The 17147-nt window shown below is 40.8% G+C and overlaps 1 protein-coding gene across 2 annotated transcripts in view; it reads left to right on the top strand.

Annotated features, from left to right (window-relative positions):
- Positions 1–17147, top strand: part of GLDC (glycine decarboxylase) — a 103858-nt gene that overhangs the window by 38044 nt on the left and 48667 nt on the right. For both annotated transcript variants that reach the window (XM_040460877.1, XM_040460878.1), the window contains exons 5-8: positions 4391–4468; positions 6154–6301; positions 6623–6819; positions 8652–8748. In XM_040460877.1, coding sequence (XP_040316811.1) covers positions 4391–4468; positions 6154–6301; positions 6623–6819; positions 8652–8748 — 520 coding nt within the window. The remainder of the gene's footprint in view (positions 1–4390; positions 4469–6153; positions 6302–6622; positions 6820–8651; positions 8749–17147) is intronic.

The following is a 17147-nucleotide window of genomic DNA, read 5'->3' as shown; positions in this document are numbered from 1 at the left end:
ATTACCTTCTTTCATGAAGCATATTGTTTTAGGTTGTATATAATTTTTATAGCCTGCTTTCTTTTTCTATTTAACAATATATGGTGAACGTTCCCCCCATTTCTTTAGTCAGCTTTTTAGGATATGGCTTTTATTGACTACATGATAGTACTCACTTGTATGGAAATACCATCATTTATGTAACCTCACCTCTATTGTTTCACACGTATTTTAATCCTATCTTTTACAGTTACTAATGTTCTTGTTATTTTTTACATCTTTAGAATCAATTTTGTCAAAGATTCCGATTATTTCCTGAGGACACATTTCTAGAAGTAGAATTGCCGGGTCATGGTATATACTTAACAATTGCTCTCCAGTTTCCACCTTCCTTTGCTTCTTGCCTTGTGAGTACATTTGAGCTTACCTTACTGGTAGAATTCTCATGTAGATGTCATCTGGTGGGGAAATCTGCCCACATTCACTGGTGTGTCTGTGAGGTTTTGTGCCTCTGGCCCTGAATGCTCATGTAAGTCTCTTTCTTGGCTTCCACAGACTTAAGGGATGGTTAAATTGGTTCTGTGTGCATGGAAGTTTCCCCCACACCAACAAACGATTCTTGGACAGAGGCAGGTGTCCAAGAATTCAACTCAATTCTGAATGACCAAATATGTATTTCTTATACATCATAACATTGCAGTAGTGAACTCCAAACTCGCTTACCAGGTATGGAAATGTCTAAATATCCTGCCACAGGCTGTTCTGCTTCCCAAGCAGCCCTAGGGGTGGGCTCAGGCTCTTCCTCCTTACCCTGGGAGGACAGCCAAAAAGGAATACCTCTCTATTCTCAGCTTTTCATATTTTTGTCTTCCTCATCCACCTTTGTGCTGCCTTTTCATTTTCCTCCCTGACTCTCTTTCTAGGTAAGGGCTTCCATTTCACACTTGGAGAAGCTGAGGTCTTTCTGGTTGATGGTTCAGGGGTTCTGTCCCGAACTGATTTGAGTTAATGACCTACTACTCTGTAAATGCTTGATTTGCTTCCTCTCTCTTCAGTCTCATACCTTCGGGCCTGCGTTTAATTATACCCTTGAAAAGCAGCCTTGTGCTTTTTGTCTTCAGGAAAATGTTCTTTAAAATAGCAGTTTTTTTTGTTTCCATCTTAGGTCATTTAGGCTCAGATGGCTCTTCTCTCGATTTACTTAGATTCACACTGTGAAGAGCATTGTGCTTTGGGTAATTAATCACTTTTGTATTTCCCCAACTCTACTTATTCTTCTATTAACTTATGCTTATTATAAAAATACCTGTTAAGAGTGGAAATAATATGCAAACAGTAGAAAATATAATGAAGTGAAACCTGCTGTTTCGCAGTCCTGTTCCATTGAGAAAACTGTTGTTAACTGGTCATTGTGTACCTTTCTGGGAAATTAAATGAAAAGCACAATATATATGCGCTTCCCACCTTTTTCACCCAGATGTGCTCATGATACATGAACTGTTATGTATCCTGTTTTAAAAACCAAATTCAACTGGGCATATTTGAAGATCCAATTGCCTTTATTAAACAATTCATAAATGGGGCAATGTTCCATCTAAAGGGTAGAAAGGCTCCCTGAGGAGTTGTACAAGAAGGTTTTTGTTTTTTATGGAAAGCAGGGTAGGGCAAGAAAATGATAAGTAAAAGTAAAGAATCCAGGCAAGATCACCTTCCCTTTAGGGAGGAGGTAAGGGGGTCTTATTATTTGCAGATGACCTCATCTAGCCTCTGGTGGATGGAGAACACCCCTGTGACAGATCACCTTTGCACTTACCTGAAAATTCCTGATTCACAGGTTAAGACTAAATTTCTGGAGGAGGTTGAAACTGCAATTAGGTTAGTAATTAAGCCTTGGTTTGGTGACTGGGCTTGGCCCGAGAAATACCATTTTGGGCCTATGGTTTTCTTTTTAACAATCCCTATCAGTCTGATTTCCTGAAATCATGAATTGTTAGAAAACTCCCAGGATTTGGGTCCTTTAGGAGCTGTGTGGTGCTGTACATGTCACAACTTAACTCAGTCCTTTTCATCTCTGCTAAATGACGACATTTGGTTTAGACAATCTCTAAATGCTTCTTTGGCAGTAAAATTCTCAGATGTTTTTATTTCAAGAGTTAGTTTTGGGGGACCCGGGTGGCTGAGTCGGTTAAGCGTCCCAACTTTGGCTCAGGTCATGATTTAATGCCTCATGGGTTCGAGCCCCATATCATAGAGCCTGGAGCTTGCTTCAGATTCTGTGTCTCCTTCTCTTTACTCCTCCCTTCTCATGCTTTGTGTGCATCTCTCTCTCAAACATAAGTGAAAATTTAAAAAAAATTTTTTAAGAAAAAAAAGAAAAAAGAAAACAGTTTTTTATTTCAACTTGCACCCAATTGCTACCCTGTTTTTATTTCTCTTAACTCCTAGCATATTTTTCAAAATTTAAACCAACTTAAGATTGATTTTGCTAAATGGATCAGATTGGTGTTAAAAAAAACCCGATTCAACTGAGTAAATTTAAAGATGTTTATTCAATAAAGATAAATAAAGTAGAACGGAGCACCAAAGGGCTACAGGAAGGGAAAGGTTTCTCCCCCACCCCCCACCTCAATGATTTAATTTTCTTTTTTCAGGTTTTTATTTAAATTCCAGTTAGTTTATGTACAGTGTAATATTTGTTTAAGGTGTAGGATTTAGTGATTCAACAGTTATACAACACCCAGGGCCCATCACAACAAGTGCCCTCCTAAGTATCAATCACCTATTTAACCCATCCCCCTGCCCACTTCCCTTCCAGCAGCCCTCAGTTTGTTTTCTATAGTTAGGAGTCTGTTTCCTGATTTTCCTCCTTTTCCCCCCTCTATGTTCATTTGTTTTGTTTCTTAAATTCCACATATGAGTAATATTATATGGTATTTATCTTTCTCCTAGTGACTTATTTCACTTAGCATAATACTCTCTAGCTCTATCCACATTGTTGTAAATGACAACATTTCATTCTTTTTGATGGCCAAGTAATATTCCATTGTGCATGCTCGTGTGTGTGTGTGTGTGTGTGTGTGTGTGTGTGTGTGTGTGTGCCTGTGCCTGCCCGTGTGTGCATGTGTGTATCACTATCCATTCATCAGTCAATGGACATTTGGTCTCTTCCACAATTTGGCTATTGTTGATAATGCTGCTATAAACATTAGGGTGCATGTATCCTCTTGAATCTGTATTTTTGTATCCTTTGGGTAAATATCTAGTAGTGCAGTTGCTGGATCATAGGGTAGTTCTATTTTTAACATTTTGAGGAAACTCATACTGTTTTCCGGAGTGGCTGCATCAATTTGCATTCCCACCAATGGTGTAAGAGGGTCCCCCTTTCTCTGTGTCCACACCAACATCTGTTCTTTCCTGTGTTGTTAATTCTAGCCAATCTGCTAGGTGGGAGGTGGTATCTCATTATGGTTTTATTTTGTATTTGTCTGACGATGAGTGATGTTGAGCATCTTTTCATGTGTCTGTTAGCCATCTGGATGTCTTCTTTCGAAAAGTGTCTGTTCATGTCTTCTGCCCATTTCTTCACTGGATTATTTGTCTTGTGGGTTTTGAGTTTGGTAAGTTCTTTATAGATTTTGAATACTAACACTTTATCAGATATGTCATTTGCAAATATCTTCTCCCATTCCATCGGTTGCCTTTTAGTTTTGTTGATTTTGTCCTTTGCTGTGTAGAGCTTTCTATCTTGATGAGGTCCCAATAGTTCATTTTTGCTTTTGTTTTCCTTACCTCAGGAAATCCATCTAGTAAGAAGTTGCTATGGCTGATGTCAAAGAGGTTACTGCCCGTAATCTCGTCTAGGATTTTGATGGTTTCCTGTCTCACATTTAGGCCTTTCCTCCATTTCAAATAGATTTTTATGTATGGTATAAGAAAGTGGTCCAGTTTCATCCTTTTACATGTTTCTGTCCAGTTTGAAAGGGAAAGGTTTTTAAAGGTAGGTGAAGGAAGTCCTAAAGAAACAAAACAAGGATTATTTAGAGCAAGGTCACTTTCCTTTGGGAGACAAAAAGTGTTTTATTAGGTGAATTACCTCTTTGGTGCTTACCAGGAAATTCTAGACTGACTAGGTAAGATTATATTACTAGGGAAGGTTGTAATCAGGTATGTATTAAGCCTCAGTTTGGTGACATGGGCCTAGCACAAGTGACTCCCTTTTGGTAACTGTTTTTTTTTTTTTTTTTTTAACCACACAAATTGGATTTCAGTAGAATTCTAACCACTGTAATTAATGCCTCATATTTTATACCGTGCTCAGAGATTCCCTAAGTACCAACTTTGCTTTGCATTCTTAGCAGATACTTTGATTTCTTTAATGTGCATTTTTTAATGTGATTTTTCTTTCCAACAGACACAATAAGAGGAAGAAATTTTTGGTTGACCCCCGTTGCCACCCACAGACAATAGCTGTGGTCCAGACTCGAGCTAAGTAATTAATTTCACTCATTTTTTGAACTCAGGGATAGCATCATGCTCATCTCTGTTGTTTCTTTTCTTACTTCCAAACTGATTGGAAGTGAACCTGGTTTAAATTGCAGTTGTTGAATTTTACTTTCTTTCCCACTTTCTTCCTGAGATCTTGCTGGTAAGAAAAATGTGTCAGAACTGAGAGAACACATGAGTGACTTTAGTTGGCTCTGCTTTATTTATTTATTTTTAAAAATTTTTAATGTTTTATTTATTTTTGAGAGAGAGACAGAGTTCAAGTAAGGGAGGGGCAGAGAGATAGAGGGAGACACAGAATCCAAAGAAGGCTCCAGGCTCTGAGCTGTCAGCACAAAGCCTGAGAGGGGCTCGAACTCATGAACTGTGAGATCATGACCTGAGCTGAAGTTGGACGCTTACCAACTGAGCCACCCAGGTGCCCCACCTCTGCTCTATATTGAGTAACCATGCTATTTGTTTCCTTTTTGTAAAAATAAAATTAAAATATTAAAATAATTTCAGCAATGTTTCAGAGTTTGCAAAGCAGAGGGAGAAAATGGAACTCTCCCACAATTAGGGTTTTGTGTGTATTCTTGCAAACATAGTTTATACAGAATCCACTTAAACCTAGATGTGGTATGATATAGATTAAAGCAAGTGTACTGTATTTGTTTAGTGCTGCAATCAGATAAACAGCACAACTATCACTTGCCAGTGTGTTTATTTGCTTTCTTCTTGTTTTTTTGTGTCTAAAAAAAATTTTTTTTAACATTTATTATTGAGAGAGAGAGACAGAGCATTAACATGGGAGGGGCAGAGAGAGAGGGAGACACAGAATCTGAAGCAGGCTCCAGGCTCTGAGCTGTCAGCACAGACCCCAATGCGGGGCTCAAACTCATAAACCGTGAGGTCATGATCTGAGCCGAAGTCGGACGCTTAACTGACTGAGCCACCCAGGTGCCCCTTTTGTGTTTTTTAAATGCTTGTTTATTTTTGAGAGAGAGAGAGACAGTGTGAGTGGGGTAGGGCAGACAGAGAGGGAGACACAGAATCCAAAGCAGGCTTTAGAATCTGAGCTGTCAGCAAGAGCCTGATGTGGGGATTGAACTCACAAACTGTGAGATCATGACCTGAGCTGAAGCTGAACACTTAAACCACTGAGCCGCCTGTTTTCTTCTTGTAAGAGCTGGGCAATCTCCCCCAACCCCATACCACCATCCCTTTAGAAGGTGTATTCTCACATATGATTGAAACTGGATGGTTAAGGAAGGTCTTTCTCTTTGTTTAATTGATGGCTTTCCATTCATCTAAAGCTGATCCTGGGTGAAGGTGGTGACCTGGTGAGACAGCTCTGTAATTGCAGGAATTGATTCTTTAGTCCTAGGAAGCCATGTTCCTGATCCTCTCAGAAGGTTCTGGCAGGAAAGGGGTAATGGGAATGGTAAGGGAAGGTACAAGAGAGAAACAGAAGTCAGACTGTTGGCAGCATGTGAGATGGTGTGAAGCATTGTTACCAGTCAGGTGTGAGATGGGGGTGTGTGTGTATTGGATGAAGTTGGGGGGGGGGGGTGGTGGCAACGAGGAAGGACACAGAATATGAATTCTCTATCACTGAAAACAAATTTTACGGAGTTTCATTTCCTTTTGAAAACCAAAAGCATGATTGTTCTTTGTCTTCTGTCTTTCCAGATACAATGGAGTTCTCATTGAGCTGAAATTACCCCATGAAATGGACTTCAGTGGAAAAGATGTTAGTGGAGTGCTGTTCCAGTACCCAGACACTGAGGGGAAGGTGGAAGATTTCACAGAGCTCGTGGAGAGGGCCCATCAGATGGGGGTAGGCAGCTGTCTCCTTGCGGGGGTCCACGTAGGTCTGTCCCAACTTTGTATTGATTTTTGGATATGTCTTAATTTCCATATTTGTATCACCTGGAATGGTAAAACTGTCTCCTTCCTGCCTGCCTTCAAATTTGTTTTGTTCACCAACTAATTCCTGGTACATAGTAAAAACTCCGTAAATATTTTTTAGTGAATCATTGAGTAAATGGCATGAAACAACCCTCTGTCTGTCTGCTTATATTGGGGATAATTTGCTACTCTCCCATTTCTTTCAGGGGAAGGGAACAACCATGTCCATTTTCTCTTGTTTCCTCTTTAGAGCCTGGTCTGCTGTGCTACTGACCTTTTAGCTCTGTGTATCTTGAGGCCACCTGGAGAATTTGGTGTAGACATTGCACTAGGTAGCTCACAGAGATTTGGAGTGCCACTGGGCTATGGCGGACCACATGCAGCCTTTTTCGCTGTCAGAGAAAGTTTGGTGAGGATGATGCCTGGGAGAATGGTGGGGGTAACAAGGTAAAGCAGCTCATGTTTCTACCCTTTTATTGTTACTATTAGTTTCTTTGTTCCTTCTTATCACAAAAGTTGTTGATTTCTCTCTAAATTTACCTGGGCCATGTATATAATAATTTATAACATATTTGTATTGAAGGCATATAAGTGAATTAAATTAGGTTGTTGAAAGCATTGAAAGACTTGATATTCTAGGTGTGTTTTTTATCTGACCAGTTTCATTCTCAAAAGCATTATCATGCTACACAGTTATGTAAAATACAAGTATAGTGAGAGATTATCATGAACATAATGTGATCCTAGAGGCCTGCCACTTGTTTATTCTAGGAATTTTTAAAAAATGTTTATTTGTTCATTTTTGAGAGAGAGAGAGAGAGCACCAGCAGGGGTGGGGTGGGGGGGACAGAGAGAGAGGGGGAGACACAGAATCCTGAAGCAGGCTTCAGGCTCCAAGCTGTCAGCACAGAGCCTGACTTGGGGGCTTGAACCCACAAACTGTGAGATCATCCATGACCTGAGCTGAAGTTGGACGCTCAACTGAGTAAGCCACCCAAGCACCCCGCTAGTAATTTCCAAATGTATCTTCCCAAGTGCTATTCATTGATAAAGCTCCTCAGATTAAGAATTTAGATGAATGACATGATCATTACTGGGGAAATTTAGCATGATCTTTTAGACTAGACCTTTCATAGAGGTTGGACTTACTAACCTAAGTGAATAGTCTATATTAGTGAATGATGTGAATTTTTGAAATACTCATGGATTATCACATAATAGCAAGAGGCACCTTGCTTTTCAGTGTAAAAATAAATGTCTTCAAATATTCTTACATTAGTTTCTTTCAATGATGTGTCTTGACAGATGAGATGAGGTAGAGACTATTCTAATTAATAAAAGTTTAATATATTAATTATTGTCTGCTGATTTTTATATTGAACTTACCGTTCTGAAAAATGGACCCCAGAGCTTGATGAAATACAGGATAAGACTGCTGAATCTTTGTGTTTATCCAAATACTTTTCTTTTAATGTGTATTTATTTTGAGAGAGAGAGAGAGAGAGAGAGAGAGAGCGTGAGCGAGCAGGGGAGGGACAGACAATCCCAAGCAGACTCTTCACTCAGCATGGAATCCTACTTGTGGGGCTTCATCTCCCGACTAAGAGGTCACAACCCAAGCCGAAATCATGAGTAGGTCCCTTAACCGACTAAGCCACCCAGGTGCTCCATGTTATCCAAATTATTAACTGTATTCAGAAAGAAAGAAAATTTTTCTTAGAGATAGGTGGTAAGATTATTAACATTCTTTTTTTTAAGTTTTTATTTAAATTCCATTTAGTTAACATACAGTGTAATATTAATTTCAGGTGTACAATTTAGTGATTCAGCACATTCTTTTTCTTAAGAGCTGTATAGTTATTTTAGATTTCCAGTGAAGAAATTAATTCCTTTGTGAGATATTTCCCCTTTTCCTGTGTGTGCCAAGAAGCTCATAGTCAACTTTAATTCTCATTAAATTTAATTTTTTTTCATTAAATTTAATTTTAAATTCAGTCCACATTCACCATCATTATATTAGCCTGGGTAATTCCTGGGAAGTTTCCATTCAAGGTTCCTAGCTTTATTGTGTATACCTTGGTCCCTCCCTCAAAGTACATACTAAAAATTAGTAGTCCTATTTAGAAGTGGACGGCTTGGTAACTATTTCCTTATGGCCTTGCAGCCGAATAAATTCGCTGGGTTCCCTTCAAGCTGGGAAGGAAAGAAGCAGGTCTATTTGTGACTACCCTTGGTGTAGTGATTATCTTTGCTAACTAGATGTTTTATTCTCTGCTCAGAGATGCCACTGGGAAAGAAGTGTATCGTCTTGCTCTTCAAACCAGGGAACAACACATCCGGAGAGACAAAGCTACTAGCAACATTTGTACAGCTCAGGTAGATCACATGACTGTCCTTCCCACTGAATGCCTTATAATCTGTAGACATGAGCTGCTCATTCATTCACTTAATTTTCCTTCACCACCTGCTGACCAGTGTGCACACCAGAAATGGAGAGATCTTATTGGTAGAGAAGCCTTGTGATCTTGTCAGAACCAAAATATGATGTATTTACCTAGAGCTCTGTCCATGTACATACTTTATACTTCAGTGTCTCTAGTAATCTTGGCCATAGGCAGGTCCATTATGGGTGGCTATTGGGCACCTTCTCTTAGGGCTAAAATGGAAGCCCTCCAGGAATGTGGTGAGGAAGCAAAGTGAGAGTGTTTGAGGTGACTGTGCTTGAGGGGATGGTACAGACTGACCAGTTGGTGGTGGTCTTGTGGTATTCTTACTGTGGGCTCATGAAAATCATTCTTGAAATGGATGGAATAAAAGAGGAGGAGCTTCACAAGTTCCTGATGAGCCTGGAAGTTGCCCAGGACTCAGGTCAGAGGGAGCAGTGTTTGAGACCCAGCCAATTTCTAGGCTTAGGTAGAAGATGGTTCCTGAGCATCCAATCCATTCTAGGTCCATCTTCTCCATTCAGGGTCAGAGAAAGAGATCTCACCCATATCTCATTGGGCAGTACAGTAGTTTTTTCTCTCAGGGCATTGGCTCAAAGCACCACCACCAGGTTTTAGAAACCCTTTCCAGGGTCAGTAGATGATAAGGTATTATTAAAGTTGTTTCTATAGCTATTGGTCTTTGGAATACTTTCCTCAGTAGGTTTTCCTGTATTTGTTGCCTCAAGAAGGTGGCTGCTTCAGGGCACCTGGGTGGTTCAGTTGGTTAAGCATCTGACTCTTGATTTCAACTTAGGTCATGATCTCACTGTTCATGAATTTGAGCTCTGCATCAGGCTCTGCATTGACAATATAGAGCCAGTTTAGGATTCTCCATGCACCTCCTTCCCCTCCCTTGCTTGCTCTCTGTCTCTTTCTCTGTCTCTCTAAATAAATACATTTTTTAAAAAAAGGTGGCTATTTCTTTTCAGGTAAGAGCTCTTCTATTATCTTAGGATGGAGCTGGCTGTCACAAACTTTTCCTCTGTTGATAGCAAGTTGAACTTTATACGATGCTGTTACTTTCTGTAGCTTACCCTTCATTTGTTGAATTATCTGCTTAAATATTTCTCTGTCCTCTGCAGCTGACTGCTCCTGTCTTGCCCTTCCTGCCCATGTTCTTCCAAAAAAATGCTGGTCTGATTATAAGTGAATTAAGGGGTTTTCTTTAGAAAAAAAATTTTTTTTACATTTATTTATTTTTGAGGGACAGACAGAGACAGAGCATGAGCAGGGGAGGGGGAGACAGAGAGGAGACACAGAGAGGAGACACAGAATCTGAAGCAGGCTGTATGCTCTGAACAAGCTGTCATCACAGAGCCTTATGAGGGGCTCGAACCCACATACTGTGAGATCATGACCTGAGCCAAAGTCGGATACTCAACCGACTGAGCCACCCAGGCACCCCAAGGGGTTTTCTGCTTCAATGTTTGGAATTAATTTTACAGGTGAACTTGGGCTGAACAAAGGTCTATCTTTTTCAGCAATTATTAAAGTCATATTTGCCCTGGAGATAGCCCAACTCTGTCTTCTCTGATTTTAATTTTCTCATTCTGGAGAACTTCCAGCTATGCATTGTCTATTCCATTTCATGAGTTTCTTTTCATAATTGGTTGTATGAAGCAGTTGCCCATAACTCCAGTGTCACTCTATAAAGATGCAATTATTCTTTTTTGTTAGGAGATGATGTATCTTTGGAAATGCTCCTTGAGCTCTCTGTCTTCTGATTTTCTCCAACCTTCTGATTTTTTTTTAATGTTTACTTATTTATTTTGAGAGAGAGAGAGAGAGAGAGAGAGAGAGAGAGAGAGAGAGAGAGCAGGGGAGGGGCAGAGAAAAAGGGAGAGAGAGAATCCCAAGCAAGTTCCAAACTGACAGTATGGAACCCCATGTGGGACTTGATTCCACAAACCGTGAGATCATGTCATGACCTGAGCACGAGACAGACACTTAACTGACTGAGTCATCTAGGTGCCCCAGCCTCTGCTTCTTAAAGCAACTGCATCGTGTTCTCAGGCTGCCCCTTTTCCTCTTGAGTATGACAGGCTCCACACTGTACTTGTCCTTGCTTTGCAATGTTGGTGGTACAGAGATTTTTTTTTTTCCTTTAATCTCTGAAAGTGTGTTACTAAATTGTTTTTAAAAATTCTTCTGTATACTTGTGATATTTCACAGATCTCTGAATTTGCATCATGTTCTTTGTGTTTTCTTACGTCTTAGGTTTTACCACCACAAGCCATTTTTTCATTAACTTTTATCTAAAGTCAGGTGTGTTCAGATATAATTTACATTTCATCAGCTCTTTCACTGAGGTATACCTTTCCATAAAATTTGCCCTTAAAAAATTTTTTTTTAATGTTTATTTATTTCTGAGAGAGAGACAGAGTGCAAGCGGGGAGGAACAGAGTGAAAGGGCTACATAGAATCAGAAGCAGGCTCCAGGCTCTAAGCTGCCAGTACAGACTGTGAGATCATGACCTGAGCCGAAGTCAGATACTCAATCGACTGAGCCACCCAGGTGCCCCAAAATTTGCTCTTTTGGGGCGCCTGGGTGGCGCAGTCGGTTGAGCATCCGACTTCAGCCAGGTCACGATCTCGCGGTCCGTGAGTTCGAGCCCCGCGTCGGGCTCTGGGCTGATGGCTCAGAGCCTGGAGCCTGTTTCCGATTCTGTGTCTCCCTCTCTCTCTGCCCCTCCCTCGTTCATGCTCTGTCTCTCTCTGTCCCAAAAATAAATAAACGTTGAAAAAAAAAATTAAAAAAAAAAAAATTTGCTCTTTTAAAGTATACAGTTCTGGGGCACCTGGGTGACTCAATGGGTTAAGCGTCTGACTGCAGCTCGAGTCATAATCACACAGTCCATGGGTTTGAGCCCCGTGTCAGGCTCTGGTCTGACAGCTCAGAGCCTGGAGCCTCCTTCAGATTCTGTGTCTCCCTTTCTCTCTGCCCCTCCTTTGCTCATGCTCTGTCTTTCTCTCTCTTGAAATAAACATTAAAATTTTTTCAAAAAATAAAGTATACAGTTCAATGATTTTTAGTATTTTTATAAAGTTGTGCAACCATCACTGGCATTCATTTCTAAACATTTCATCATCCCAAAATGAAACATGTTCCCATGAAGTGATTGTTGTTCTCCATCCTTTTATCTTCCCTGCAGCCCTTGAGAACCACTAATCTACTTTCTGTCTTTGCATTCTGGACATTTCATATAAGTGGGATTATACAATAAGTGGCCATTTGTGCCTAGCTTCTTTCACTTAGCATAATGATTTCAAGTTTCATATATATTCTAGTATGAATCAGTACTTCATTTTTTTATGGCTGAATAATATCTCACTGTATGGACATACCACATTTTGTTTACCCATTCATCAACTGATGGATCTTTGGGTTGTTTTCACTTTATTCTATTTTGACTAAAGTGGTTATGCACATTGATGTACAAGATTTTGTGGCGTCATGTTTTCAGTTCTCTTAGGCACATACTGAGGAGTAGAATTACTGGTGACTTAGTGACTGTGAAGTGATATCTCATGTGGATTTCATATGAATTTCCCTTATAACTAATGATTTTGAGTATCTCTATTATTTATTTATTTATTAATTAAATTTGCATCCAAGTAAGTTAACATATAGTGCAATAATGATTTCAGGAATAGTTTCCAGTGATTAATCCCCTATGTATAATACCCAGTGCTCATCCCAACAAGTGTCATATTTATGCCCCTTGCCCATTTAGCCAATTCCCCCACCTATAACCCCTCCAGCAACCCTCTGTTTTCTATATTTAAGAGTCTCTACGTTTTGTCCCACTGTTTATTTTACTAGTTTTGCTTCCCTTCTCTTATGTTCAACTGTTTTGTATCTTAAATTACACATATGAGTGAAAGCATATGATATTTGTCTTTCTCTGACCGACTAATTTCACTTAGCATAATACACTCTAGTTCCATCCATGTAGTTCCAAATGGCAAGATTTCATTCTTTCTGATTGCCAAGTAATAATACACACACACACACATACCACATCTTTGATGGACATTTGGGCTCTTTCCACACTTTGGCTTTTGTCGATAGTACTGTTATAAACATTGGTGTGCATGTGCCCCTTCATAACAGCACACCTGTATCCTTTGGATGAATACCTAGTAGTGTAATTTCTGGGTCATAGGGTAGTTCTATTTTTAATTTTTTGAGGAACCTCCATCTGTTTTCCAGAGTGGCTGCACCAGTTTACATTTCCATCAGCAGTGCAAAAGGGTTCTTCTTTGTCTGCACCCTCACCAACATCTGTTGTTGCCTGAGTTGTTCATTTTAGCCACTCTGACTGGTAAAAGGTGGTATCTCACTGTGGTTTTGATTTGTATTTCCCTGATGCTGAGTGATATTGAATATTTTTTCATGTGTCTGTTTGCCATCTGGATGTCTTCTTTGGATAAGTGTCTATTCGTGTCTTTTGCCCATTTCTTCACTGGGTTATTTGTTTTTTGGGTGTTGAGTTTGATAAGTTCTTTATGGATTTTGGATACTAACCTTTTATCTGATACGTCATTTGCAAATATATTCTTCCATTCTGTCATTTGCCTTTTAGTTTTGAGGATTGTTTCCTTCGCCTTGCAAAAGGTTTTTATCTTGATGATGTCTCAATGGTTCATTTTTGCTTTTATTTCCCTTGCCTCTGGAGACATATCAAGTAAGAAGTTGCTGCGGCCAAGGTCAAAGAGGTTTTGCCCATTTTCTCCTCTAGGATTTTTATGGCTTCCTGTCTTACATTTAGGTCTTTCATCCATTTTGAGTTTATTTTATTTATTTATTTAACAAATTTTTTTAAATATTTATTTTCTTTTCTTTTTTTTTTTCTTTTTTTTTTTAATTTTTTTTTTCGACGTTTATTTATTTTTGGGACAGAGAGAGACAGAGCACGAACGGGGGAGGGGCAGAGAGAGAGGGAGAAACAGAATCGGAAACAGGCTCCAGGCTCTGAGCCATCAGCCCAGAGCCTGACGCGGGGCTCGAACTCACGGACCGTGAGATCGTGACCTGGCTGATCGTGACGCTTAACCGACTGCGCCACCCAGGCGCCCCTAAATATTTATTTTCTTAGAGGGAGAGAGAGAGAGAGACAGTGAGAAAGAGACAGCTTGAGTGGGGGAGGGGCAGAGAGAGAGGGCAACACAGAATCTGAAGCAGGCTCCAGGCTCTTAGTTGTTAGCACAGAGCCCGATGCGGGGTTCCAACCTATGAATTGTGAGATAATGACCTGAGACCATGACGGACGTTTAACTGACTGAGCCACTCAGGTGCCACATTTTAAGTTTATTTTTGTGTATGGTGTAAGATTGTGGTCCAGGTTCATTCTTCTGCATGTTGCTGTCAAGTTTTTCCCAAACCATTTGCTGAAGAGACTGTCATTATTCCATTGGATATTCTTTCCTGCTTTGTCAAAGATTAGGTGGCTATGCATGTGTGGGGCCATTTCTGAGTTCTCTATTCTGTTCCATTGATCTGTGTGTCTGTTCAAGTGCCAGTACCATATGGTCTTAATGATTACAGGTTTGTAATACATATTGATGTCCAAGCCATCAGCCTGCCAGGTGGCACCTCCCTCCCAAATTTTTTCTCAGCTGGGACTGTCTTTCCATACCCCTCATTTCTTTTTTTTTTAATTTTTTTTTTCAACGTTTATTTATTTTTGGGACAGAGAGAGACAGAGCATGAACGGGGGAGGGGCAGAGAGAGAGGGAGACACAGAATCGGAAACAGGCTCCAGGCTCCGAGCCATCGGCCCAGAGCCCAACGCGGGGCTTGAACTCACGGACCGCGAGATCATGACCTGGCTGAAGTCGGACGCTTAACCGACTGCGCCACCCAGGCGCCCCTCCATACCCCTCATTTCTGAGGGCCCTGTGGCTTGAGCCCACTCCAACCCTTTGGGGGAGGGTCTCAGCAAGCAATGCCTGGGTGCCAGTTTGCTCCCGGGAATGTTTGTACAATTGCAGTATTGCAGAGGTTGAAAAATTCTGGCTGGGTGCTGTCTTGCCCCAGAAAAGTCCGTGCAATTTCATGGCAGTAAAGGTTCAAGGATTATGGTAAATCGGAACATCTAGCCAGCACCAGATTTCACCACCCCCTGGCATCTTTCCTCCAATGCCAGCAAACGTGACTATTCTTCGGGGTCCATTGGGATCTTTGCCTGTGGGGAGACCATAAGGCCTCTACCAAATGCTCTCCTAGCAGGGGAACCGCTTCTCCCTGTGTGGCCTTTTGTCTCTTTGGACCTCACTGCCTGCTCCTGGAGATTCGCCCCTCCTGCTGAGCACCACCAGGTATTGAGCTGAGGAATTTCCCAGTCTGCTCTCCTCTGTTTATAGAGTCCTTATGGTATCAACCCTATCCTTTCTCCTCTTGTTCAGTCACTTGAGGGTTCTTCCACTCTCTCTTTTCTCTCCAGTTACTTCTGGGGGGAGTGCTTTTCCTGTACTCTCCCCCCTTTGTCTCTTCTCTCTTCTCATAAACATCTCCCTACCCTCCATGGCTTCTCTCTCCCCCAGTTCATCTCTCCCTGCCACTTACCTGTAGCTTAAGTTATGCAGATTGTTGTTTTATTCCTCAGATCAATTTTCTAGGTGTGCAAAAGGGTTAGCTGCATTTCAGAGATGAGAGAAGCCCGCTGCCCCGCCATCTTGGCCCCTCCCTCCCAAAGTCTTGAGCAAATTTTAATCATGAGCTTTTTTTTACTCCTTTTTTTAAAAATTACTTTCTTTAAGTATACTAATTAACTTTATCCAGATTATCCAGAAAATTCAAGTTTTCTCGGTCTTTATTTGTCTGAACTTCCTTTGGAGTTCTAATGCCTTTCTAAGATTTCTAAAAATGATTTAAAAATTTTAAGTTTATTTTTAGAGAGACCACTAGAGTGCAAGTGGGGGAAGAGCAGAGAGAATCTCAAGCAGGCTTTGTACTGTCAGTGCAGAGCCTGATGTGGGGCTCTAGCTCATAAAACATGAGACATGATCTGAGCTAAAATCAAGAGTCAGTGACCCAACTAGCTGAGCCAACCAGGAGCCCTTAAAAATGATTTTACTAGTCATCAATTTGTTGGCTACTCAAGAATCACCTCTGGATTGAAAAGGGACATGAACCACCATCTACAAAGCTGTTACAATGAGAGGCTTCCAGAGGATTTTGTGATTATGAGGCCTGAGTTTTAATTCTCCTGTAGTAGTCATAAGCATTTAGATACACAGTGTCATGGATTGTTTGACTTGCCCTCTTCATAGCTGGAATGTATTGTAGTGCTTCTACATTTCTCTTTCTTTTTTTTATTTTAATTTTTTTTAATGTTTATTTTTGAGAGAGAGAGACAGACACAGAGTGCAAGCAGAGGATGGACAGAAACAGGGAGACACAGAATCTGAAGCAGGCTCCAGGCTCTGAGTTGTCAGCACAGAGCCCAAAGTGGGGCTCGAACTCACTGTGAGATCATGAGATCATGATCTGAGCCAAAGTCAGACACTAAACCGACTGAGCTACCCTGGTGCCCCAACAACTAGTTGTTGTATAGAGTCCCATATGATAGTTTAAACTCTCTTGGGGAATTTTGGCCCAATGAAGTCCATTTCTCTGTTTTCAGATGTTTTCTTTTCCTTTCCATTTTCTTTATTGACTGTTGGTTTCAGTTTCTAGTATTTTTTGTGAACTGTTTCTTGTTTTCCAGTGGTCCCATGGATTCCTTCTAGTAGCCTAGCAAAGAAAATATGCACCTGACACTAGATCCAATAATGAACATGTTCCAACTTTAAAGCACTGTGTTTTTCAGGTGTTCTTCCCACTCTAGGATGATTGACTGTGAAGTTGCCCTTGAACTGCTAACCTTGTACATTAGTAGAAAAGTCACTAGTGGGACTGGAAATATCAGAGTCTAGGTGCTAGACCAGTAAAATAGGAGGGGCTGTGGGAGAATGGAGTGGACTGCGTAGGGACGGAGTCTGAGACTTGGTTTTGGACCAATTACCTGGGGGGCAAGGATGATATTGCATGGTTAGAAGATTGCTTATTGGCAGGATCTAGGATGATAAAGCCAATAAAGATAAGAACAAGAGGAAGAGAAGCAGGAGGTGGGCCTCCATCATTTTCCCCCTCGTTGTCACTTATTTTGGTCTCTCATCCTAACCATTCTCTTTTTATCCTCCTTCCTGACCTACATGCCATCACAGTGGGGCCTTTCCTTGCTCCCCATGCAGGACTTCCTCACTGAAGCGTCATTGGAGTTGTCTGTGTCCCTTATTTCTGAG

The sequence above is a fragment of the Herpailurus yagouaroundi genome, unplaced genomic scaffold (genome assembly GCF_014898765.1).
Source record: "Herpailurus yagouaroundi ecotype Mexico unplaced genomic scaffold, PumYag 252, whole genome shotgun sequence".
Classification (NCBI taxonomy): Eukaryota; Metazoa; Chordata; class Mammalia; order Carnivora; family Felidae; genus Herpailurus; species Herpailurus yagouaroundi.
This window is presented reverse-complemented; position numbering and strand designations above follow the sequence as displayed.